The following is a 25,927-nucleotide window of genomic DNA, read 5'->3' as shown; positions in this document are numbered from 1 at the left end:
TTAATACGGTTAAAATGTTAGGTTTTAATTTAGAATCTGTTTTAGTTTTTTTGTTTGTCTCTATTTTGTGTTTTTAGGGGCTTCTGTATTTGTTTTTCGGTTTTGTAGCTCCTATATTATTTGTTTTCTTTTTTTGTATATATGTATATATATTTAATAATTTACATACATGATAATTCAGTCTTTGGAAGAACAACATTTAATTAGTAATTAAAAAATAACACAACAAATTATATTCAAAATTCGTTTTTCAAAAAGAGTTTACATACACAACACCTAAAAGAAAAACAGCACTTGTAAATAAATACAAATAAGTTTAACAAAAAGTAGTTAAATTGATTTAAAATTGTTTAGCTAGAGGTCTTTTGTTTGGTTACAACAACAAGCAAGACGAAAAAGAAAAAAATTAACAAACAAAACCGTGTTTGTTCACGAGGTTTCCGAAAAAAAATTAACTGATTAATATTATGTTAAATTGAATACAACAAAGTTTATCATAGCAGAATCCGCTTTCCATGGAACCCACAATACGTTCGCAGCTATTGTTATTATAAACAAGCACCAAAAAGATTGAATGTTATGGTAGAACAAAATTGGGGCTGGGCGCTTATTTTTTATTTTACTTGGTACCGTCAAAATATCCCCAATTTGGGAGCTATCGTTACATGAGGATAATGAGGATCAATTATTTGGATGAATTAAAAAAGCAGGTAAGTTTTGAAAGTGCTTGAAATATATAAAAAAATGGGAGGAGCTTACGAAGACATGTTCCTTCATTTTTTTTTTGTCATAAGCTGTAATGCCAATTCCGAACTCTAAATACGAAATTTAAAACAATTCCGGTGAGTAATGCCGCTGAAATCATCAAAATACCGAATATCGGTAGGTATCGGTATATGGGGGCTATACGCATACGTGGACGTGCATATGCAATTTTCTGTGATGGGCTGTAGTGCCCATTACGAACTTGAAATACGAAATTTGAAACTATTCTGGTGAATAATTCCGCTTAAAACACCAAAATATAGAACATCGGTATCGTTATATGAGGGCTATCCGAAGACAGGCCCACGTCTTCGCGATTTTTTGTTGTAGGTTGTAGTACCCATTACGAAATTTGAAACAACTCCAGTAAGAAATATCTCTAAAACCATCAAAATACCGAATTTTGTTAAAACGTGGACGGACATGGGTCACTTTCGAAGTTAACCTGCCTACAGGCAAAATACACATGTGGTAAGAATTGAAGTCTTTCATCTCCATTTGTTCCAAAGATAGCATGATTACAATAAACAGACAAGCATCCCTAAATCGACTTACATGAATATTTCGAGGAGGTACAAACGGAATGATAGAGGTTAAATACCCTTCACAAAATGGTGAAGGGTATAAACAGTTCATCATTTTCCTCAAACCTTAGATTATTACTCCGACCTTTCGTACAAACTTTTTTTCAAAATTCTATCTTACAAACAGTATCACTGATTAGAGGATTTGTATTTTGGAAATCTGGATGTACCTATGATAAAATGTGTCAAAAATTTCGAAAGCGACTTTTTCTCAAATCTGCTTATCAAACATATTTTTTTAATTACAGAACTTCTTCTACCTCTTTTAAGCCAAATTTTAAGATTTTATTTTCAACTGTTTCGTCTAGGCGTTGATTATCAGTCAGCCCTTTACCCATTTTTTGTGCATTAAACCATAGTACGGACGGTGTATTAAGCCCGTCATCTGTTTGTAACTCCTCGAAATATTTTAGATTCTACAAAGCATATATATTTTTTATCACCCAATGTTACAAATTGTAGACTTCGGCGGAACGTAAATATGGTGACTATACTTGAAAGGTATGTCCCACACCTACATAATAAAAATTGGCCTTAGACTTAAAACCCCATTTCGAGTTTTGTTATTCTGACCTAGTAACATGATCTGCCTTTGAAGAATTACAACCTAGAGGAGGATATTGTTTGGCAACCAGGACCTGGGAGGTACCCTTATATGGGAAGTATACCAGGATATATACCCTTTACTCCCAAAGCAACCAAAATATATTTTTTTAACCAAATCGATTGAAAAATGTTGTCAGGACCCTCAAAATAGGTAAAATCAAGAAACATTGAACTACATTGAACGTTTATAGAGTAGAGGTTTTCTATCTCCCATGGTACTAAATATGGTCAAAACCATTTGAAAAATGTAGCCAAGACCCCGGAAATAGATGAAATCAGGACGTACCTTCGTATGAGGGTTATTACCAAAACGAGAGCCTTTATTAAACATTTTTTTGGGGGATGTTTTCTTCTTTATAAGGACTCAAATTACCAAAATTTCCGAAAGTGGCATGAGAACTATGATTAAACTGTAAAAATTACTTCAAATCAAGACATTCCCTTGTATGGAGGCTATTCCAAAACGTGAACCGGTCGTAGCCATATTTTGTACAATTAATTCTACATGTAACCAAAAGGCCTGTATCAAGTTTTAAAGCTCTATCTGAAATCTTGTGAGGTTTTGAGCCAAATATTTTAAGCCCTTTGTGTATTGTAAAGGCTATACATATAATGGGCCTAAAACGTTTGTAAAAAAATTCCCCAAAAAAAAAAAAAAAAAAATCTTTTAGAATTTTGACCAACTAACCGAATACTATCTACTACATTTTGGTACATTTAGTACGAATTTCAAAAATTCCGTTGTGGTATCCTTTTGTTTATTCTAGACCAGACATCTGGTATTCTACCTCTCGATTGCCGATAAATACCAATAGTACAATATTTTGCACCTTAAAGTGCTTTTCGTTTCTTTTAGTACGAATTTTCAAAAATTCTAGGAGTATATTCCTTAATTAATAATTGGTACTTTTAGTACCTTTCATTAGGAATGCTCATTAGCCCAGCCCAAATATTCAAAATTTCAAGATTTCAGTTTTTAGGTGCTTAGTCGTAAAAAAATTGCGTTAAAATGAATGTGAAATCAAGGAAAGGCATTTTTGTCAAAAGGCAATCGGAATCGGAAAATTGTGGAAAGACTTTTTTATGAAGAAAAAAAAAAAAATCGGAAAGATATTAAAACAAATATATAATAACAAAAATTTAAATAAAATCAATAAACTAGAAATTCACTTCAAAAAATTCCTTTCTATAATTTTCTTTATTTTTGGTCCTAATGGCAAAAAGAATTTGTTTTCTTATATGTTTACACTATATAAATATTTAATTTTCATTAATTAATAATTAACTAACACTTACTTACATTTATGGATAGTTTGAGAACTAAATGTTGCCAGTTAAACTAGAATAAATATCTTAATTTCATTGATAATTATTTACAGGGATTTTCGCTATAGAAGAAACAACAGTATTTCAATTACAAAAAAAATATTACAAAACATCAACAAAACTTAGAAGAAATGTATGTTTGTAGCTATATATGTGTGTTTGAAAGTACTTCGGCATTCCTTCATAGTTCATAGGTAAAAACAACAGAAAAATAGTTTAACATTTAAGAAGATTTCTTTTGGTTTTAATTTTCTCTAGTTTTTTGTCGCATTTGGTTTTTTGGCTTGCTTCGAACAAGACTTTTGCAATGCTGCAATTTGTTCGTCATACCTTTTGTTTTCTGTAGCATATTGTAGCATTTCACAGTTAAGCGCACGCAACACCATGTAATCTCTCTATGTGTGTGTGTGTGTGAGTGGTAGGGAAGGGGGAGAGGAGCTGGGGGATATGGTAGAGATTTATTTGGGAAAGAGGTCATTAGGATAACCCTTAGAGATCACACTTGAAACGTACGGTTAATTAATGTCACACTCTTAACTCGTCCATTAGGGGATGAGGTTGGGACTGGGCCAGGGGATGTGGTTGCATCGATTGGGCCGTGGTCACGGTGACTGTGGGCGGTACAGGTGGTGGCCCATTACCCGAGCCAGGACCCCCCATGCCACCCCCCGTCAGGGCTGTGGTCATCGTTTGATTATGAGAGTTCTGCAGTTGATGCTGATGTGTCACAATCATCTGTTGTTGGTTCTGTTGTACTTGTTGCTGTTGCTGCTGTTGTTGTTGCTGCTGCTGTTGTTGCTGCTGCTGCTGCATGGAGGATTGTTTCATGCAACTCTTTTTCGTTAATGTTCCACACTGATTACCCATGACTTGTAAGGCATGCGGTGGTAAGAGACCCATTATTGTGGCACTTTGCGCATTGGTGTTGTTGCCCATGCCAACGTTGCCACCTCCTCCAGGATCCTGCTGCATGGACTTGAGATGTTTCGGTGGTGGTGGGGCCCGATGTGGAAGATCGGCAAACTCGGGTGGTGGCAGTTGGTGATGCTGCAGGGCATGATGATGCGAGAGTATGGTGGCTGGATCACTTTTCGTGTGTATGGTAAGGGTCTCCAGGTCTCCACAGATGTTGTTGGGCATTTGCCCACTTTCCTGGCGTTTCAGTTTACTTTGGGAGCGTGGCTCGTTGAGACGGGTCTTGTCACGCTGATAGTAGACTCCGGCAAATATCAGAACATTCAATATCAGCAGACTACAGCCAATGGCAATGGTCACACTTAGGGCCGTGGAATAGGCAGCAAAGCCATCACTTTCTTGGGAGGCCTGACTGCCTCCGTGGCCATCGCCATCCATCATGTCTTCGGGGTACAGCTTGCCACCCGGATACCTTGTGCCATTGCGTTGCAACGACGACGAAGGTGAACTGAGATTAAGCAGGGAGAACACTTGATTGGTAAATATGCTAAAATTGCCCAGGGCCGCATTTCCAATGCTGGGCGAATAGGGTGGATTCAAGGGCTTAACAGCTGCCTCGCCGGCAATGTTATTGTCCATTTCATCATCGTCGCTTAGTTGATGATGTGAGGGTGGTACATTGTCGCCGCCCGGCTTGTGTAGGTCCGGTATGAGATTAAGCCAAAAGGACAAACGATGAGCACGATAGTGATTTTTCAATTTTGGCTTTGTGTCTAAATGAAGGCGAAAGAAGGAAAAAACCAGAACAGAAAAAAAGTTAGGACATCACAAGGCAACGATGACGTTGACGATAAGATTGATTGGAAAAGGCCGACATGGTGGCCAAAGTCAATAAGGAACTTACCAAAATTCAAATACTTTTTGTGTACACTTTCATATGCCGTCCAATCAATGGTCTTGTAGCGACTACGTTCTTGACGGCTGCCATGGTCGCTTTCCATTTGCTCGTTGGGATTTCTGCGAAAAACAGAACAGATAACGACTATAAGTACAGAGATCAATTCGGACAAAATCAAAGGAGATTCCAATGGCCTAAGTGCCGAAAATTAGTTTTACTTCGCATGAAACTTACCCCGTCCTTACGAAGTTCGACCAGTACAGCATAACGATTTCTGAGAGGCTCACTTCGGTCTTGGTGTAATTGCGGGTGAAATGATTGAACCCCCCTACCAGGGGTGCCCCGAATATGTATGGCAAGTCCTCGCCATGTATGCAACCTTGACGCTGTACATGAAAAGAGAAGCCAAACAAAGCAGGGAAACATAACATTAACTTGGGGGGATTTGCAGGATGATTACTTTTTTCCGTTTTTCGTTTTTTTTTTCAAATACTGAATTGAGGTTTTCATGCGAACGGTTGTTGTTTTTTGATGGAACTGTGAACTCACCTGAGGATAATCGCCATAACGTGTTTGGTAGTCAAACACATACAAATACGAATTACGATGGTCGGCCGAATGCAAATCCACAGTTTGAGCAGCAGGAGCCACAACCTGGGCATCGCTCAATGCCTCCAGTGTTTCGTCTCTGTGGAGGAAAGGGGAAACGAAAACAAGGTAATTAGTCAAAACGGTAATTTCAATGGAGAACATTTTGTGTTGGTATTGATTACAATTCACAATTTGTGATATGTCTATGTAATTGTGTGTGTGTGTCAGTGTAGCTATGGAAATATTTACTTTGTATTAAATATTCGTTATGTTTAATTGTAAAATAATTCATTTGCCATATTTTTGTAGTCTCAATTTGTGATTCGAGCAGTTCAGTTGAGTTGCGAAAAAAAAACAATTTTTTTTCTTTCTTTTTTTTTTTTTGTTCATCGCGGCCTTAGAATAATAATGAAAAAAATTATAATGGCTTTTCAATGAAAACACTGGAAGATTTGTTAAATGCTAATTTTTGTAATATTTTTGTTCACCAAAGTCATAAATATTCCCATAATATTCACATATTTAATGTTTTGAATATATTTCAAATTAATTTATGTAAAAGTCTCTCCTTTTTTTTTTCTTTTGCGTAAAGCGTGACTTTCTAATTTTTGTAATAACAAAAACCTTTTTGTTTTTTGTTGCTACTTCTTGTTTTTACTGCATAATATTCCACTGTGCTCATGTTTCCACATGAGCGGTAATTAAGCAATGTACATATATATCTCTCTATCCATCCATCTATCTACATTATGGTCTGTCGGATGAACATCGACGGATGGGTCTTGGTGTGGGCGTCCAGCCAGTTACTTGGCAAAATTTCATAATCAACAACAAATTGAATTTATATTAAATTATTTCACAAAAAATTGAGCAATCAGTCAGCGTTATTCATGGCGTTTGCATCTGATATGACATTCAAATTAAAATCTGTTTACAAATGGTCAAAAAATATGAAAATAACATTAAAATCAATTTGCCATGGTTAAAAATTGCCAACTTTTTTGAAATGCACGCAAAATTGGGTGGGGGGGGGGGGGGGGTGTAGGGGCGAAAAATATATGAAATATGTAAATTTAATTTAAAACCATGTAAATAGTTTTAAGTGGTTGTGGTTGGGGTATTTTCCGGTGAATGAAATTTTTCATGGCATTTGTTTGTAGAGTTAGTGGAAATGATTTCGTAGCAGACGAGAAATCTATATTTAGGTGAGGAAAATATGGAAATCATATATTTCAATTAAAAATGTGTCGCTCATTGGCATTACCATGAATGGAAAATCATCTTCGCACTGCAAATGGTAAAGTACAATTATTTTAACTTGATATCTGGGAAATTCAATTGTCAAACGGTGGCATAACTCAATTATACAAAAAAAAAAAAAGAAAAAAATTATCACAAATCCATATAACGCTTCTAATGATGAATTCATTTCTATTTAATTAAGACGGTTGCAAAGCAACTTTTCCTTAATAAAGTAAACGAAAGCATCCTTTCATATTTACAAAGTTTGTCCCAAAAGCCTTGACTTGATTATCTCCAACGATCCCGACTTCAGGTTTACACCTGCTCCACTTCCAAATAAATAAGTAAACAAGTTGTATGTTCGGCCGGGCCGAACTTCGAATACCCTCCACCATATGGAATGAATTTGGCAATTTTCAAAAACATACAATTTTAAAAAATACCGAATGTAGCCGTTATATTGGGTTCCATACGACTACGTGGACCTGCTAACATTTGTCCTAAACGTTTTTAATATTCAAATGCGAAACTTGAAGAAATCCGGTGAATAATGTAGCTAAAATCATCAAAATGTCGATTCTATTGAGGTACCACTATATGGGAGCTACACAGACAATTGTCTGCCATAGGCTATAGTATCCATTTCGAACGTCAAATACCAAATTTGAAGCGATTCCGGCGAATAATAATAATAAAATCATCAAAAGACCGAATATAGGGTGGTACCGTTATACGACGGCTGTACGAAGACGTGTACCTGCATAGACAATTTTCTGTCATAGGCTGTAATATCTATTACGAACTTCAAATACCAAATTTAAAACAATTCTGGTGAATAATGTCGCTAAACTCATCAAAAGACCGAATATCGGGAGGTGCTGTTATATGGGGGCTATACGAAGACATAGAACGAGTTCCGATCCATCTGCAGAGGTCTGAAAATCAGCTACCGAACATATCTTCACAGATCTTTCAAACGAGAACTGCGGAGGCCCAGACAACGGCTCCCGAGCACATCTACAGCGAGATGCCGAACTCGAACGAATACCGATCTTAGAAGACCTGGACAGTCCCTAAACCTGTCTCCGAACATATACCTCGTAATTTCGTACTATATTCAACCCATCGACAATCGACGACCATGAGCCAAAGATCCCAATTACCTTCAAATCGATAATATCCCGAATACCAGCATTACCTGAATATAAACATCGCAACCCCTGATCCCACGAATACCCGATCATCTTCGAATATTTGGCTAATCACACTTCAAATCAACCACCCGGGTATCAATCATGAATAACTCGACATCTCTTCATCATAGCCGACATCGCTACATAAATCATCTGATTTACACACCGAGGAAAGGGAGAAATGCATCAGTCTTATTTCATAAGGTTTAGCAGATACTTATGGAGACCCTGGATACAGCTGATCTAAACTCAGCCGACGAGAAAACCACGTTACAAGTGGAAAGATAACTTCATAAAAAACTCGAACTCTTCGAGCACTCCCGCTCGCTAGTTTTTATCACTGATGAGTAAAAATTTGCAAATCTGAGCTCTGGTTATGATGGGAAAACGGTACGTCGTTTAAATTAATACTCGAATGAATGACCATGTAATCATCCACACCAGCGACTATTCACTAAGGAGAGATATAAAATTCCATTTTACCTCGAATCAATCAAATTCCAAGTTTTCGGGATTTGGATTTTTAGGAAGGCCTTCAAATGAAATTTGGTTTTTCAGGTCAAATATATACTCTTTTTAAGCGAAAATTACCTAAAATCTTTGCACTAAACAACAGTCATATCCGTCAAATTTTTGTTGCAGCCAAAATGAAATTTTAATTTTTTTTTAATGTGTTCAAATGTATATATGTCTACCCTGATTTCAGACTGACCCGGTTACAAAAAGTGTTAAACCGAAAGTCTGGCACTAAATCTCGGTTTATACCCGAATCTACCTAGCCGGTATGGGCAGTGTATATTTCGATTGAAAACTTGTGAAAGTAGCTGTCACACTAAAACGTTTCGTGACTTATAGCAAAATAATCGATTTTTGAGATCAGCTTGTTTTATACAACTCACAATAATTTGAAGAAAGATCTATTTTGAGCGAAGTCGGGACTCTCTGAAATATTCATAAAAAAATTGTTATCACGAAATCAGAGCAAAAATCTCTATATCTACGGTTATCTGGCAGTTCAGTAAAATATGGTCTTATACCTATTTTTTTTATGGAGGTTAACTTGCCTAAATATCACTAGAAAAATATCGTATAATGAGTAGTACCGTTATCAGGGATGTATTGACATCGCATGTCATCAAGTTTTAAGATATTGATCCCGGACTCAGCTGCACATAAATTCTATCTCATTCGTTCTCTTCGAGTTTAACCCATTACCTTTTGTGCCCTTAAATCAACCTTATACCCAATGATATTCTATGTCTAATGAATTGCTAGTTTACTACCTTTTACAGTGCCAAACGCTCAAACCCGACATCAAAACTCTATTATTTACCTTTCATTTTTATTGAATGTATAAAAATAATTTTCCATAGTAGACAAGTTATTCATTGTGTTTTATCCGGTTTTTATTTTTTCTCTGCTGTTATCTGGCATACAAATAGTTGTATGAATACCTATCGTTATGTGTGTGTGTGAGTGCGAGAGTGATTGAGGAAACGTTAAGGTGTGTGACTCTGTATATGTGTCGGTGTTTTGTCAAACTTCCGGCTGTCGGTGTGAATAAATCAGCTATTGATACAGGGAGGACCACCCCAATTTAGTTTGTGTTGACATTAAGGGCGAGCAAAGCTGTTAACACCATTACCAACTAGGACAATAAAAAAAAGAAATATTGAAAATGTTGTTTGTCGTTGTTGATGTGTGGCGTGGTGTGTGTGTGCTTGGTCCATCCGTTTACCCTCAGCGGAGAGTAGATTCAGTTTATTTTATTCAGGTGTTGAAAGTCATACAGTTGTGTTTTGTATTGTTATTGTTGTATTATAAAATCTCGAGGGTGGCGCAACAAAAAAAAAAAAAAAACGTTTTTTTGTTCAGATTTTTCCTCACTTTTGTTGTGGCTTGAATTTGAAAATCGTGTCTAAAATGTGTAATTTGTGGGAAATTGTTAAAGCAAAATTGTTGTGTTTCTTTTTTCTTTCTCGCCTTTTACACTTATTGTTAGAACTACCGCAATTGTTATCGTTGTTAGCTTTTAAAATTCTATGGACGTTTGTCGGTGTGTGTGTGCATGTGTGGGTGTATGTATGTATGTTGATGAAATATAGAATTGATTGCTCTCATTGAAAATTTGTTTGAATGATTTGAGGATTTTTTTATGAGTTTTTTGGGTGTGAGAGTGTGTGTGTGGTTTTTGGGTGAAAATATCCTTTTTTGGGCGATTTTATCAATTTAGAAATTGCTGGTAACACAAATGAAAAATGTCACATTTAGGAAACAATAGGATATTGGATATTTTTTTGTATTATTGATGGTGGAAGTAATTTCAATCAGAGCGAATAGCTGACAGAAATAAAAATAAAAAATATGGCGCAATGGGATTAACTTAAATTCATGTAAAAAATTCTGTGGAATTTTGCACAATATTGAATGAATTTTTTAAGTGCATGGGAAATCCAAAGGAAAAAAGGAGTTGAAAATTGCTATTGCTCATTTTTCAAATGTATAACTTGGCAGAGGAAAAAAAACATTTAAAAAAGCAATGAAGTTCGGCCGGGCGAACTTTTAATACCTTCCACCATTTGGATGAAACTCGAAAATTTTCAAAAAACTTCCGGAAACTGAAAATGTTATGTGAAGACTATACGAACACGTGGACCTGTTTACGAATATACAGGGTGAATTAAAAACTGCAACAAAGCCAAATGCCATAATTTTTTTCATTTTTTTTATTTTATCAAATTTTAGAATAAGTTTACGTTTGTTCAAATTGGTCACCTTTGGCACGAATTATGGCCTTCAAACGGCCAATGAAACCGTCGCACGCTGCCCGAATGTTGCTCTGCGGTATTTTGGCCCATTCCCGGCAAATCGCTTGCTTGAGGTGATCGACACTTTGGTATTTTTTAGTGCCTCCAATATACTCCACACACAATAGTCCAACGGATTGGTATTCGGAGATTTTGGTGGCCATTGTGCGCTAGAAAAAAAGCGTGGAACCTCATTTTGAAACCATTCTTGGGTGGCGCGTGCTGAGTCCTGTTGCAAAGTCCAAGGTCTGCTGCTAAAATTTTTGCGTGCCCAAGGCTTTAATACACTCTCCAGGATTTTTTCGCTATAATATTTGGCAGTTATTCCGATGCCACGGTCGATTAATACGAGCGGGGAGCGACCATCGGCTGTTATGGCGGCCCACACCATCACCATGGCCGGCGCTTGAGTTCTGGTGGCCAACTGAAGGTGCACATTTTCGACTGACCTCTTTGGCAAGTAAACATGACTATTTTGTTTGTTAACAAACTGCTGGACAACCAATGTTTTCTCATCGGAGCAAACCAAATTCGACAGTTCACCACTTTCGGCCAAGCGAAGCAACTCTCTAGCTCTTTTGAGCCTAATTTCTTTCTGTTGCGATGTAAGTTCTTTTCACTTTTAGGAATTTTTATGGCAATTAATTATGGAATATTTCGATATGTTCAGCTCACGATCCATTTTTCGGCCACTGCAACGCGGGTTTCGATCAAATCGCTTCTTTACTTTTCGAACCATTTCTACTGATGTTGCTGTTTTCTTCCCTTCCACTTCCTTGACGTCGGGCTACGCTACCTGTATTACGGCAACGAGCGATGGTACGAGACACAAAAATTTATTCACATTGAAATGCTGGAGTGCTCAAAGGATAGTCACTTGTGGTTTTCCAGCCAAATATACAGAAATCACACTATCGCGCTCGAATTCCATCACACATAATTTTTTTTCTGGAAAATTCTCACCAAAACGCTTTTTTACGCTTGTAATCAATATAATGAGCTGTCACTGGAATAATTTTAACAGCTGTTTGACGAGTGGCTTGGAAATGACAGCAGTCTGAAGTTGGTTGCAGTTTTTTCATCTCATCCTGTATGTAAATTACACCCCTGGGCCCTGGTTCTTATACCATGGAATGGAAAATATTTTCTTTATAAAACTTGTACTTCTTTTTCCTAAATACAATTTGTCATTTCAAAATTTCACAAAACACGAATTAACCCTTGCCCCGTTTGCTCTCCATTTGCATGGGAGTTGCCAGAAGGGGACTCTTGGAATTAGTACTATGTTTGATAGGAGAAGATTTCATACCAACTTTAAATCAAATCATATGCACCCTTCAAAATTTCTCGTGCTTACCAGCCAGATAAAGGGATGGCTTGAGGGGTGGACGCTTTGGAGAGTGGAATGTTGTATGGTAGATAGATAGATCAATTCCGAATATCTTGAAATTCATCTTGTGCCTATAGACATAAGGGTTCATGAGACACATTTTGGCAATATTAAATGCTTTATACCATCCGTAGTTGCACGTTTTTATGAATACATCTATTCAGAATCCATATGCTGATCCATATTTCCATATTCAATATAGTGCCAAGTTGTTTCCAAATTAAATAGATTGTTTAGTTCGAGGAAAAACCCAATCTACACTATTCAATGGCCTTTAAATTCCACAGAATAAATTTACAGCATTCATGAATTTATGTATGTATGTAGGCATCCATAAAAAGCCAAGGATTTGAATACTTTGCAAATCAATCAAAATATAAAAGGAAAGGTAAAAAGGAAATATTTCCCAAGGTCTTTATTGTCATCCTTGGTTTGGGGTGAGGGGAAAAAGGTCAAGAGATTTTTTTTGGGATTTTTTCGTTTCATTTTTCCTGTTGGGTTATATTTGACAGTTTTCTGCTTTTCTTGTCATTTGACAAATGTTTTGGTGTACATTTTTGGTTTTTTTTTCAGAGTCATATGTCATTTGAGGGGTAAACATGGAGATGCCAAGGATAAAACGCTTAAGGGGTGTTTCAGTCCCAGCTAGTTGCTGGTATGATATTTTTATGGGTTATTCTCATTATGATAAAAAAATATATATTCCTGGCTTATAATAAATGTATTATGGTGGACAGCTTTTTGTTGCTGTTGTTGTTGTTGCTGCTGTTGTGTGGGAAGCTTGTCATTTGTAGTTGTAATTTATTCGAACAAATTAAGGATTTTGGGTGGCTTAGGGGATATTTTACTTCCATCTTCATTATTCTCCTTCAAAAAAGGGAAAGGAAATCTTAGCAGAATTTTGCTGACTTAAATAAAATATTTCATTTATTTTTATTCAGAATATCACTCAAATACTCAATACAGTTTAAGGCGGATAATACAAAATTCCATGTAATGTGAAAAGTTTAAGGTAAACCTAAAATTTGTCAAAATTAAACTTTTGTTTGTATTCTCATTCGTCGCCAGAGCAACAGACATTCTGTGTTACGTGTCAGCGACTACCAGGATATCCTCAATAAAAATTTCAATGTCATGTCTGTTGAAACAGATTTTAAAATCGTGTAAACCAAAATTGTATACATCATTATTTTCCACTTGTTGTGACATGTGGTAAGGGAATGAACGCGAAAAACGCAAAAGAAATCCAATTATTTTCTGTGGCAATTTTTTTTCTTCTGAATTTTTTTCTTTCCGACTCAGCACTGCACACATTACCTAAGGCCATAAAAACATTTGCTTTCTTGATTATTTTGTATTCTTAGAATACACATACCTACATACATATATAGATATGTATATGCAAATCAAAGATGTTGTTTTTTATGGGGAATACAAAAAAAAATGATGGATGGAGGTATGTATGTATGAATGAATGAATGGATGCGTGTATGTATTAACATTTAAATACGATTTTAATTTGAAATTTAAATCATTGTTCTGTTTGCCTTCGTCATCGCGACCACCAATCCACGTCTGCGTTTGCTGAATGTGAGCTGAATTATTGTTTGTATGGTCCACGGTCAGGTTTCGTTCATAATTCAAAAAGCACAGCGAATGTACACAGAAAAGGAAAAAACAAACCGAATTGTCCTACCAAAGTAATGGGTAATCGAATACATGTGGACGTGTCGACAATTCAATTGAATTTATATCAAAAAAACCCATTCAATGTATGCACAATGGGAAGAAGTGGATACATTTTGAAAAAAAAAAAAAAAAAAAAATATATATATATATATATATATATATATATATATATATATATATATATATATATATATATATATTTATATTTTTACAAATAATGGCAACTGCAGAGGGAAGACTATGGGATCTATCAGGAACTAATGTTATCCAAAATCCAAGTAAATGAACCTGTAAACTGAATAGATTTCTGGGTGGATATAGGCTGTAAATGCTGTCCTTCATTTCGCTAGTTTTAAGGCTTAAAATCTATGTTGGTCCCAAAATTATAGGATAGGTATAAGATAGGTTATTCTCTTCTTTAACTATTCTCCCTTTTGGATGATTGAATTCCAATTCGACCCCTGCTGGAGTAGAGTAACATTTTGTTACATAAATACATATTTATCAGCATTAAGTGGTCAAAGCTCAACCATTGGACACCATTTTTCGTTACGGCCCCTTCAGCTCCCTTATGTCTGTAGTATGAGTTTGTATTTAACTGAGGAACAAAATCAGGCTAAGAAGTATCAGTCGGTTTTGCCGACAGATGAATACAGCCAATGTTCAATTATTTAAATATATTTTTGACTCCCGTTATGATTATAAAAATTGTAGATTTCTTTGGAAGGAATGGGCCATTATTGTCCATGACGTGTCGGACCTAAATAAATATAATATAAATATTGCGACAAGCCAGGTTTTGACTATATTGGCTACTTCCTGCACTTTGTATGAAATATGTGATAATTTTTAGAAAATTTTAAAATGTGCCTGAGGTACCAAATTTAGTAGATCGAGGTATTCCATAATAAAAATAATGGAAATTGAAAAATCTAACATTTGTATTCAATTTTATGCGAAATCATAACTTCCATATTCATTCCAGGTTACTTGTTGAGATAATTATTTAAATCTGGCAAGTTCTAAAGAATCGCTGAGTAGTTCCGCAAGTCATGGCAGGTAAAATTATTAAGTATTTTGACCCTTGGTGCGTGAGGTACCAGATGTGGTCTGCAGATGTATATCATCTTCACAATAGACAATGTGTTAGCAAAAATGTTGGTATGTGTGAAATTTGAAGAGATTTGGATGCTAATTTCGATTTTTTCAAGCGTTTTGTTTTTTTTTTTAATCTTGATCCCTATGTGGGAGAGGTTTCAGAAGAAATGGTCCGATCTCTACCATTTTTATAACAGATATTGTGTTGAGAGAACTATTGGGACGTACTAAGTGTGGATGGAATCGGATGTTAATTTCACGTTTTATGAGCTTCACTGATATTCGAAATGTTGACCCTGTGGGGGAGGTACCAGAAGGAGTGGACAATATATTCCACCTTAACACCATACCTTGTGTTAAGAAATATTGGGATGTGTTTAATTTGAAGACAATCGGACTCTTACATCACATTTTACATAACTTTTTGCTCAAAAGTTTAAGTCTTTGTGGGGGAGGTACTTGATGAAGTGGACTGATATTGTTTATTTTCGCACCTGACCTAGCACTGATGAAAATTTTACGATTCGCAAAGTTTAGTAAATTCGGACTATCCTTTCTCTTTCTGTGCAGTAAAGTATTTTTTTTGAAAATTTCTGGAGAAGAAATGGACCGATATTGCCCATATCCGAATTCGATCGGATACCCTCAAATTATATATACCCTTTCTAGCCATATGGCTGAGGGTAGAAAAGTACCATTGATGTGTGCTAAAAATCCGAAAAATGTAGAACTTTTTTCGAATTGAAAGCAAATTGTCTTATAATTTATCTGTCGATAGCCTGTTTGGATTAAGGAAAATTCCAATTGGATTTGATAGTAGTGAAGCCGCATGTAAATGTAATATTAAATTTTGGATGCTGTTCCTGAAAAGGTACTGAACATACCGGCACATTTCGATTTTAGTTTATCATTTCAGCTAATTTATCATCCCTGAGAAAACTTTAAGCTGTCACAACCTCCATAAAAATTACTAATTTCATATTTTTATTTAAATCCAGCCCCTGGAGTTCTACAATTGTAGGTTTTTATTTGTTTATTATTTTTCTTTCAGTTTACCACATCACAATCCATGGTGCAAATTCTTTATTAAGACAGAGCTACATTTAATTGAAAATTGTTTTCATGTGCAGCATGGTACGTACGTCGTATTTTTTGGTCATTCATTTTGGTCAAATGCAAATAAATTGTATACATTTTCGGAGGGTCTTCATCGTCTGTGGGGGCGAATGCTTTACACCATTCGACAGGGACTCTTAGTTTACTTGCAGATATATTATTCTCTACCCCTTTTTTCTTTACCAGTTTTTCACTTTTCTTGTTTTGTTTTTCTTTGGTTTTCAGTTTTATATGGAATTTACCTGATATTAATTGGATGCTGAACGGGCCTCTCCCAATCGGTGTACTCATTAACGATGGTGGCAAAAATTTCATTCAGATGGTACGTGTAGGTGTTGCGCACGTAGGCCTTTAAGATTTTCGAACGTCTGTCAGCCTCGATGCCGTACTGAACATCGCCGGAGTTGAAGGAGAAGAATGCCTCTGCACGTGTGACGCCAGCCAGTAAATCATATCTGGAATTACGAAATAAAATGGAATTGGGTACGCATAAAAGTGAATGATTAAAAGTGCACAAAGCAAAAGCGAAAAAAAAAAAAATAATAAGAAATGGAAAATGAAATGTAAAAGTCAATGTGACAAAAAATTATACATATGGCGTTGAAGGGGATGGGGGTGTTGTAAGAGGAATTATGGCGAAAGGTGATTGCTGGGGTATACAAAATGAAATGAATAAATTTGAACATAATTGAATGATATCGACGAGCTATCGAGTGGCAGCAAGGGACCACAAGTGTTGGAGGACATGTAATGTACGTTACATAAAAAGGCAAAATAATAAAGTAAACCGAAAATGGAAAAAGGGATTTTTAGTGATGTTGCTGCTGTTGCTGCCATTGTATTGCGGTGTATTTGCGGAAAATCAAAAATCTCCTTTTCGCTTCCTAAACCTTCAGCCAAACAATACTAATTTGTGAAGAACATTGAAATCAAAAAGGAAATCCGAAATGAAAGCATTTTATGTTGTAATTTTATTATGCGGATGAATATAAAACTGATTACATCAATTTCTCGGTCATTTCATTTTCTCAAAGTTTTATACGTTCCAATTGGATACAATGTTAACAGTTGTCGTTTTCTACTTTAGAATATGTTGGGGAATAAATTTGCTGTTTTATGTTATGGCAGAACCATTTGCCAATAGAGAATACTAGATTAGTGTAGATGGAAAACACTTGGGATTTTTCTCTAGGGTAATACAATTTTACATTAGACGCTTGTAATTATGGATTGGAAACTGCATGTGTTTTTGTGGATTTGGGATCAAAAATTTGCAGGAGAGGGGTGAGCTGAACAATTGCTGCCAAAATAATTAAAAAGAAATGGAACAATTGTTTAAAGTAAAACTGTTGATGTAGGGGCCTGTACAACTGGCATTAGCTGTTAATTCGAAGTATCACGCCAATCAAACGTCTTGAAATGGTACAATTTAAATATTCTGGGTATCAAAGAACCCATTGAATCCGTTTAATATTTCCACATAAACTCGAACTATGTGGGAGAGTATTATAAGAAATTTGAACATGAAGTGAATAAGACATTCAAATACAGACACTAGACTCACCGCTTAATGTATATTTCGACTCATTAATTCATAGGTAATGACGGAATTTAGCATGAAATAGGAATCAAAATAGAGTTTTATAAAATCGACCAGAGAAGTAGATTTGATGATTTTTCGCTTTAATAAAAAAAAAAAAAAAATTAAGGATTGCTAATGAGTAAGTCGGCTAAAGTCAAAATCTTAATAGTGTAAACACCTATTTGGCCGTAGGCGATTATTAGGCAGATTATTAAAAATTGGTATTAACATATAGTAAAAAGTAAGTATTACAAAAGGTTACACAAATTATACTAATACAATACATATTTTTTTTTCTTTAAATTGGGCCACAAATATTGGTAGGAGGCTTAATCCTTGAAAAATTTAATAGGAATTTCGGGACACGACAAAAGTTACGGTCAAGGAAGTGGACGGAAGAAAACAATAACATCAGCAGAAATGGTTCGAAAAGTAAAGAAGCGACTTGATCGAAGCCCGCGCCGCAGTGGCCGAAAAATGGCTGTTGAGCTGTACATATCGCAATTTTCCATTCGGAAGTATTGAAAAATGAGCTCGGAATAAAGCCATTGAAATTCAAAAAAGTGCAAGATCTTACACCGCAACAGAAAGAAAATAGACTCAAAAAAGCTACAGAGTTGCTTCGCTTTGCCGAAAGTGGTGAACTGTCGAATTTAGTTTTCTCCGAAGAGAAAACATTCGTTGTCCAGCAGTTTGTAAACAAACTAAATGATCGTTTTTACTTGCCAAAAAGATCAGATGAAAATGTTCACCTTCGGTTGTCCACCAGAACTCAAGCGACGGCCATGGTGATGGTGTGGGCCGCCAGAATAAATGTGTGGAGGGTGTATTAAAGCCTTGGGCACGCAAACATTTTGATCGCAGACCTTGGACATTCCAACAGGACTCAGCACGATCGCACTCAGCACGGGCCACCTAATTCCTAGCTTCATTTCCAGCGCACAATAACCACCAAAATCTCCAGATATCAAACCGTTGGACTATTTTGTCTGGAGTAATTTGGAAAGCAAGGTTGCCAAAGTGTTGACCACCTTAAGCAAGCGCATTTTATGCTTTCATTCAATAAAATTAAAAAAAAAAAAATCTAAAAATTATGGCGTTTGACTATGTTGTAGTTTTTTATCTCACCCTGTATGGGAGCTATATCTGGACCGATTTTCAATTCAGACCGATGTGTAATAATCCAGTCCACTTGGATTGATGTTTTACATTTGGTGCACAATAACCGTGATTTTGGGTAAAGATATATATAAATGCTATACCGACATCTGAGCCGATCTCGATGAAATTTAGCACAGATATTTGGGAGCAGTATGAGATATCTGGTACCGAATATCATTTTTTGGAATGCGTATTACGAAATTCAGGGAATGAAACACGAAATTCGATGGGAGATATAGGAATATCTGGACCGATTTTCACCAAATTAAAATTTCTCGCTTTAAGGTTTGGTCGGATGTTCCGTAATACAGCCTATTTGTACGAATAATACAAGTATGGCGCCCAATAAAATTTAAATTGGAAGAAAATATTTATGGGAGCTATATCTAAATTTGGACTGACATTCACGAATTTAAATCAGCGGCTTGATTCTATTGATCTACATATTTTGGCTATGACACACTTGACACGTGAACGTCATGTTATTTTTGTACAAAAATTAGTAAAGGTACTATATTCTGTAGCAGCTGTATTGGATGATCAGATGACAAAAGTACCAAAATAAGTCTAGAAATGAATGATATTTCGAGAACGTGGGATATTAAAAAACTATATATTTTCATTAGAAATATTTTTGGAGAAAGATTTCTACAAAAATTTGGTACTTTTTAGTACAAAAATTTTGCACTTATATGTCGAATGGTGAACTTTGGGGGCCAAAAATGAAAATTTTAACAGGTTCAAACAAAAATCTTGAACCAAAAAACCTGTTTAGTGGTTCTTGTGAACGCTATGAAAAAAATTACTCCGCTGCTGTATTCCACACTTTTTAATCCCGAAAATTGGCTTAAAGCAATGATAAATATTTTAATTTATAAAATGTTTTTTAGATCGAAACATCTATAGCAAGAACACATCGCCAAAAATCCATTCTCTGTAGATAAGTATTATTTTTCTCAAAATAATTTTATGTCACTTGGTGTTGTAGATTCCCGTATTCTATGGTGACTGTTCTCAACTTTATTCTCAAAATTTGTCTACCATTCCTTTAATACCAGTTAAATGGTACCTGCACTCATTATTTCAGCTTTAATTTCGAAAAGTTTTTCTTTTCTACCAAGTTTCTTCTTTCTATTAAATACATGAAATTATTTTCAGCTCTTTGTGATCTGTTTTTTTTTTTTGCAAAACTACTACTATTAGCAATTTTATGAAGTCAAAAAAAAAAAAAAAAAAAAACGAACGAAAAGAAGAGAAGAGAGAACAAAAGTTTTCCCTTTCATCCAACTTTTGTTGAAAATCAGGACACACTATACCCTACTGCGCCATTTTAGTCATTTATTTATCTACAGTTTTTTTTTTTTTTTTATTGTGTCTCATATTCGTTACATTCAGTTCTGTTTTGTTGGTGATGGTTGTTGTTGTTGCTGCTGTTGCTCATAGAAAAGTTATTTATGAATTTTGTGAGTCTGTGTCAAACGACTTGGTCCCGAACTGGTGTTCCGTATACCCCTTTTTTTCGGAAGTGTCATTAACAATTGGTTGCCTTTTCTCTGGTTGTTCGAATTTCCCATTTTCTGAGGACTTGTCATTTTAAGTATCTTTGTTCTTTTTATAGAAAAGGAATGCACTCACACTCACCCAAACAGAGATATGTGTGTATACACACAATAAATCTATGTTTGTGGTGTGTAGGTGTGGGTGTCATTTTTTGTTAAAAAAAAAGAGAAGAATGGCTCTTTTCAAAAATAAGTCATCATATCGCTTGTGCTGGACCAACAGCTTTCTTTCCCCCCAAAATAGCATGGACATTTATTTCAACACACACATACACACACAGAAATACCTTGGTAAATGCGAACAAACATAGACTCACCCACAAATAAATACTTGGAGAGCTAGTGTAGTTAGGTTTCCTTTGTCACAAATAATAGTTTTTGTAACGGCAATTTATTTTCTACTACTTCTCTAGCAATTGTTCAAAGCAGCAAGAGATTTTTTGTTTCTGTTGCCATTGCTAGCTAGCATCAACAAATAGAAACATACAAACACACACACACACCCATAGTTCATTGTGATAGTAGCCCAGATACCGGCAAATCACTCAACCCCAAGCAAAAAGTTAAATGTACAACAATTCTCCTAGGGAAGGGGGGTTTGGGTTTGTTTCTATGGTCAAATTTCGCTCTAACCAAAATCTGCAGTAACCGACCGGAGTAACAAAAAAAATGAAATAACATGAAAGCACATAGTCTGGAATAATATAACTATGTACAGGAGGTAAGCAGTTCCGTCTCCTTTTTTTTCGGGACTGTGGAGTTTATGAATCCTAACATTTATTTCGGTTATGACCAATGACGGGGTTGTACGAGGGGAACTATGGAAACCGAAATCATCGCCTTTGTTTCACTATTTTATGGCAACTTTACATTGTTTCCGTCCAACATCTGGACCACTGCAACAATTTAATAAAAAAGATTTTTAGCTTTTTTCTCTAATACGATTTCTTTTTTAGTGGTTTTTGGACTTAAATTGTTGCATTTCTTGATTTTGGTTATATCCAGAAAATGTAAATAAAATAAAAATGAGAAATGAGATTTGTTTTGTAAATTTGCTTAAGCGGCTTCTCCTCGTTCTTACAACACTTACAGTGGTCATTAGATGGGATTTCGAGAGGACCAACAGACTACAAAGCATATTTTTGGAAAATTTTCCTTAAAATATCATTTTGAAATGCATTTCTGGCTACGTCGGTGCTGGAACTTGAAGATATCCCTCTGAAAGACTTCGGTCCGACTTCGAGCCGAAAGTCGGATAAAATTTCCGATTTCGGATACGTATTCGGTCCGACTTCTGGCCAAAAGTTATATGGAGTGGTTGACGTGTTGTCTGAGAGAACACAAGTCAAATCAAATTCGCGAGGATATTCATGGGAAAATCGGAGTTCAAATTGGAGTCGTCGGAATGATTTCGCACCGAACTCGGAATTATTTTTTGCCGAGTTTTCGATTCGAACTCTGAATAAAGCTCTTATTAATTTGTGATGTATAGAACAAAATAACCGTCGACTATTTACACACATAAAGTATCATTAACGTAGAATAATCTAACAAGTCAGTCAGCTGTTTTCCTTTAACAATATGCCTATTTTACAAACATTTCAGGAAATTTTATTAAAATCTGGTACCAAAATAAAATGTAAAAATTCATTTTATAAAAAACTAATATTCTTGCCACCGTGTGCTTTCAACGACCTTTGAACACTTATTGTAAAACGAACCCAAAAAAAAACCTCTCAAAGAACGAGAGAGGGGAAAATGCACTTCGTCTACAAAAAAAAAAAAAAAAAAAAAAAAAAATTAAAAAAATAAATAAATAAAAATAAAATAAAAAAAAAATATAAAAAAAAATAAAACAAGTACAAAGCAGTAAGTTCGGCCGGGTGAACCTTAAATACTCTCCACCATTTGAGAAGAATTCGGACATTTTCAAAAAATAAAATCCATTAAAAATTCTGTTCAAATCTTAAATCGGAAGTTGCCGATATATGGGGGGATATACGATATTGTGGACCTATATAGGTAAATCTATGTCTAGGGGTAAAGTACTCACAAGGAAATCCTTTTGTAGAATTCCGTTGAAAAATGTGGCTGAAATCATCAAAATACCGAATATCTGTGGGGGAGTACCGTTATATGGGGGCTATATGATATCCTAGACCTATAGGGATAATTGTTTTTTAAGGGATAAAGTACTCACAAGGAACTCCTTGTATTGATTTTCAGACAATTACTTTTATAAATGTGGCTAAAATCATCAGAATCCCGAATATTGACGGGTACCGTCATATGGTGGGTATACGATATCGTGACCTATATGAACAATTCCCTATCAGGGGATAAAGTGCTCACAAAAAACTCTTTGTGTAGAATTTTAGCCAATACAGAATATCGTGGGGTACCGTTATATGGGGGCTACATGATATCGTGGACCTATGTACACAATTTTCTTCCAAGTGAAAAAGTACCCACAAGGAACTCCTTGTATGGATTTTCAGACACTTCCGTTGAAAAATGTGGTTAAAATCATCAAAATACCGAATATCGGGGGATACCGTTATATGGGTGCTATACGTATCGCGGACCGATATAGCCCATCTTCGAACTGCCTGCAGACAAAAGAGAGGTCTGTGCAAAATTTTAGCTTCTTATCTTAATTCATTTTGACTGTAGCGTGATTGCAACAGACGGACGGACTCGTCTTAGAATTTTACGCTGATCACGAATATATATACTTTGTTGGGTCTAAAATGATTATTTCGATGAGTTACAAACGGAATGACGAACTTAATATACCCTCCATACTATGTATGGCAAAGGGTATAAAAATAAAACCTTTAAATAACCTCCACCATTGGGTAATAAAAACATTTTTTTTATAAAAGTATCTGAATTCAAACGTATTCCAATTTAAGCTACAAATGTCGGTTAGACCGTTTGGATAATGCTGTTAAACTTAAAAAAAGATAAAGTGGATGAGGCCGTTATATGGGGGCCATACCAAAACGGGAAATTTTATAGACAACCTTATACTTCAAGGATTGTCTTCCTCCAAATTTTCTTAAATTTGAAATAATTTCGTGGGTAAATGTGATTAGGAATATCAAAAAAACGAATGTCGGTGGGTGTCGTCATATGTGCGCTATAGGAAAACGTGGACTTAAATATTCAATCCGTGGGAAAATGGGGCAAAAATCAAGGACGGAGGGAAATTGATATTCAAGGAAGGAGGACGAAATTGATATTAAAGGCTTTGAGTATTTATTCGGATATTCTTAGACACGTGTCGTGGCAGAAATGTGAACAAACAGGGGTATAAGTCTATGTATTCATAAAGTTCGCAATAACTCGAAAACTTCACTTATGGTACCATTTTCCATTCATTCTTTGGTATTTTCACCATGGCTTGTAAAAATAATGTTTCAACCAACACTTCATTGTTGGGCATTGTTGTTAAATATGCCTTGCTCGTCCAGGAAAAAATAGAGTATAAAGACTATGCGCTACATACATCCTGATAGCACTCTCAACTTTGTAAAGGAACATTCCATGCTTTTTAGATAAAAACCGCTCGCTACTCCAAACTTTTCTTTTCAGCTCATATGCATAGAGCAATATCCTCAGCCTTTACTTTCTCACAAATGTATACTATCATGTGTAAGCAAATCTAAATAAAACATTATTCTAACATATTACCTTTACCTTTTCTATATACATCTGTTATGAAATTGGTCATCAATTATAAAAGGAAATTGTTTCGATGGTAAGAGATTATCCACATTCTATTCTGTTTCCTTGTAATGTGAAATTTCCCTCAGCCAATCTCATTATAATAAATAGTATTTTCTATGGAAACCAGTTGATGACATTTTCGATAAAAACTAATTGGTAGCATTTTCCTACGAAATTATGTCCGCCCTCAATGTATTTGGAAACTATTCGAATTTCTCAAAAAAGCCAAACAACGACATTTTCCTTTACATTTTATTACACACTGCCTGTTCTGATAAGGAAATCTCTTTTTACTTCTATTTGTACATATGTTTACTCAATAAGCAACAAAATCGAAAAATGTCCTTTCGCATTTTCACCACTCATTTCCGGGCTCCTTAATATTAAAGGCAATCTAATTATGGCTAAAAGACGTAAGACAATATAAATAATTTGAACATGCCCCCTAAACATATGGACTTCAAAGATGATTACCGGACTCACTGGCATTGCTGTATTAGAGAGCAACTCGAAATTCTTGGAAATAATTTTCTAGTTTCTCTATAATGTGTGCCCACTCCTGGCTTTTGTAAAGATTAACATAATTTTCGAAAGCTTTCAATGTCGGGCATAACTACGTTTACCATAACTACTTAAAACCTATTTGAATGTACGTATGTACATACCTGCACTCACACAGAGGCAAACAATCAAACACGCACATATGAAGATATCCTTGAAACTAAACTTGTACACGTGTACATTGAAAGATTTTATTGCCTGCCAGCCAGCCAGTCAGCCAGCTTGTATAACGACTTAGATTTGCGTTTGCATATTCAAATTTGTAGACAGAGCTACGGATGGGATGGGATCGGTGGCATGGCAGGGCAGGGAGACCACCAGCAGCCGTAGTGCCTTCATGTTTGTTTAATTACACAAAATGTAATTTATTAAATACGATGATGTCATGTTAATCTGTTTTTAGCAGGTAATTAACAATGCTTTAACATGCCTATGAACGCAAAGACACATACACACACTCTCACACTCGCGTAGAGATAGAGAGAGAGACGCAAATTCATTTTCAGCGATATTTACATGCACTCACTTACATGGCCACACATACGTACACGTAATAAACCTTTGAACCCCTCTGCCTACGGCTTTGCTGTTTGTGCCCCCAAAAAGTCGAACGAATTCGTTGTGATTGGTTATTTTGTCCGGATTAATTGAATAAATGTCGACGGCATGAAGCTACAAAATTGGCTTTCCACAAGTACCAACTTCTCCTTCTTGTTCTTCTGCTTCTTCGAGCGAGGAGAGATAATTAGATTTGAATGAGTCCGCCAAGTGGGTTCGTGATGGCAATTTACATGTTCCTTCCCATCAAATATCCTAGACAAGTATCTGCATAATATGCCTCCAGCTTTTATTTTCTATTCATGAGGAGTATTAAGTCATTGGCTAAGATGACAGTGATTAAGGAGGCTGATATGATTTTTGGGTAGTCTCATTATTTGATGAGTGTGTGCTTAGGGGTAATTGGTTTCTAATGTGCTATGGTCTAGCTGAAAGGGGGAGGTTGGAAGGAGGAGAGGATAGATCACCAAACATAATTTTAAAATGAGTAACCCTATAGTACACAATGAGAAGGCCAGATATTTGGAAGTACTTTATATAGAGTATTTTTGGGG

At 35.6% G+C, this 25,927-nt stretch overlaps 1 protein-coding gene across 1 annotated transcript in view; it reads right to left on the bottom strand.

The window, feature by feature from the left end:
• Nucleotides 1-3,168: 3,168 nt before the first annotated feature.
• LOC101895293 (neuroligin-4, Y-linked) overlaps nt 3,169-25,927 on the bottom strand; it is a 93,714-nt gene continuing 70,955 nt past the window's right edge. The window contains exons 7-11 of the mRNA XM_011296964.3: nt 16,463-16,675; nt 5,644-5,782; nt 5,329-5,480; nt 5,101-5,213; nt 3,169-4,969 (exon numbers count right to left, since the gene is read on the bottom strand). Of these exons, the coding sequence (XP_011295266.1) occupies nt 3,807-4,969; nt 5,101-5,213; nt 5,329-5,480; nt 5,644-5,782; nt 16,463-16,675 (1,780 nt within the window). The 3' untranslated portion in view covers nt 3,169-3,806. The remainder of the gene's footprint in view (nt 4,970-5,100; nt 5,214-5,328; nt 5,481-5,643; nt 5,783-16,462; nt 16,676-25,927) is intronic.

Source organism: Musca domestica, unplaced genomic scaffold (genome assembly GCF_030504385.1).
Source record: "Musca domestica strain aabys unplaced genomic scaffold, Musca_domestica.polishedcontigs.V.1.1 12, whole genome shotgun sequence".
NCBI classification, from domain to species: domain Eukaryota; kingdom Metazoa; phylum Arthropoda; class Insecta; order Diptera; family Muscidae; genus Musca; species Musca domestica.
Note: the sequence above shows the minus strand (reverse complement) of the source record. Positions and strands in the feature narration are given on the sequence as shown.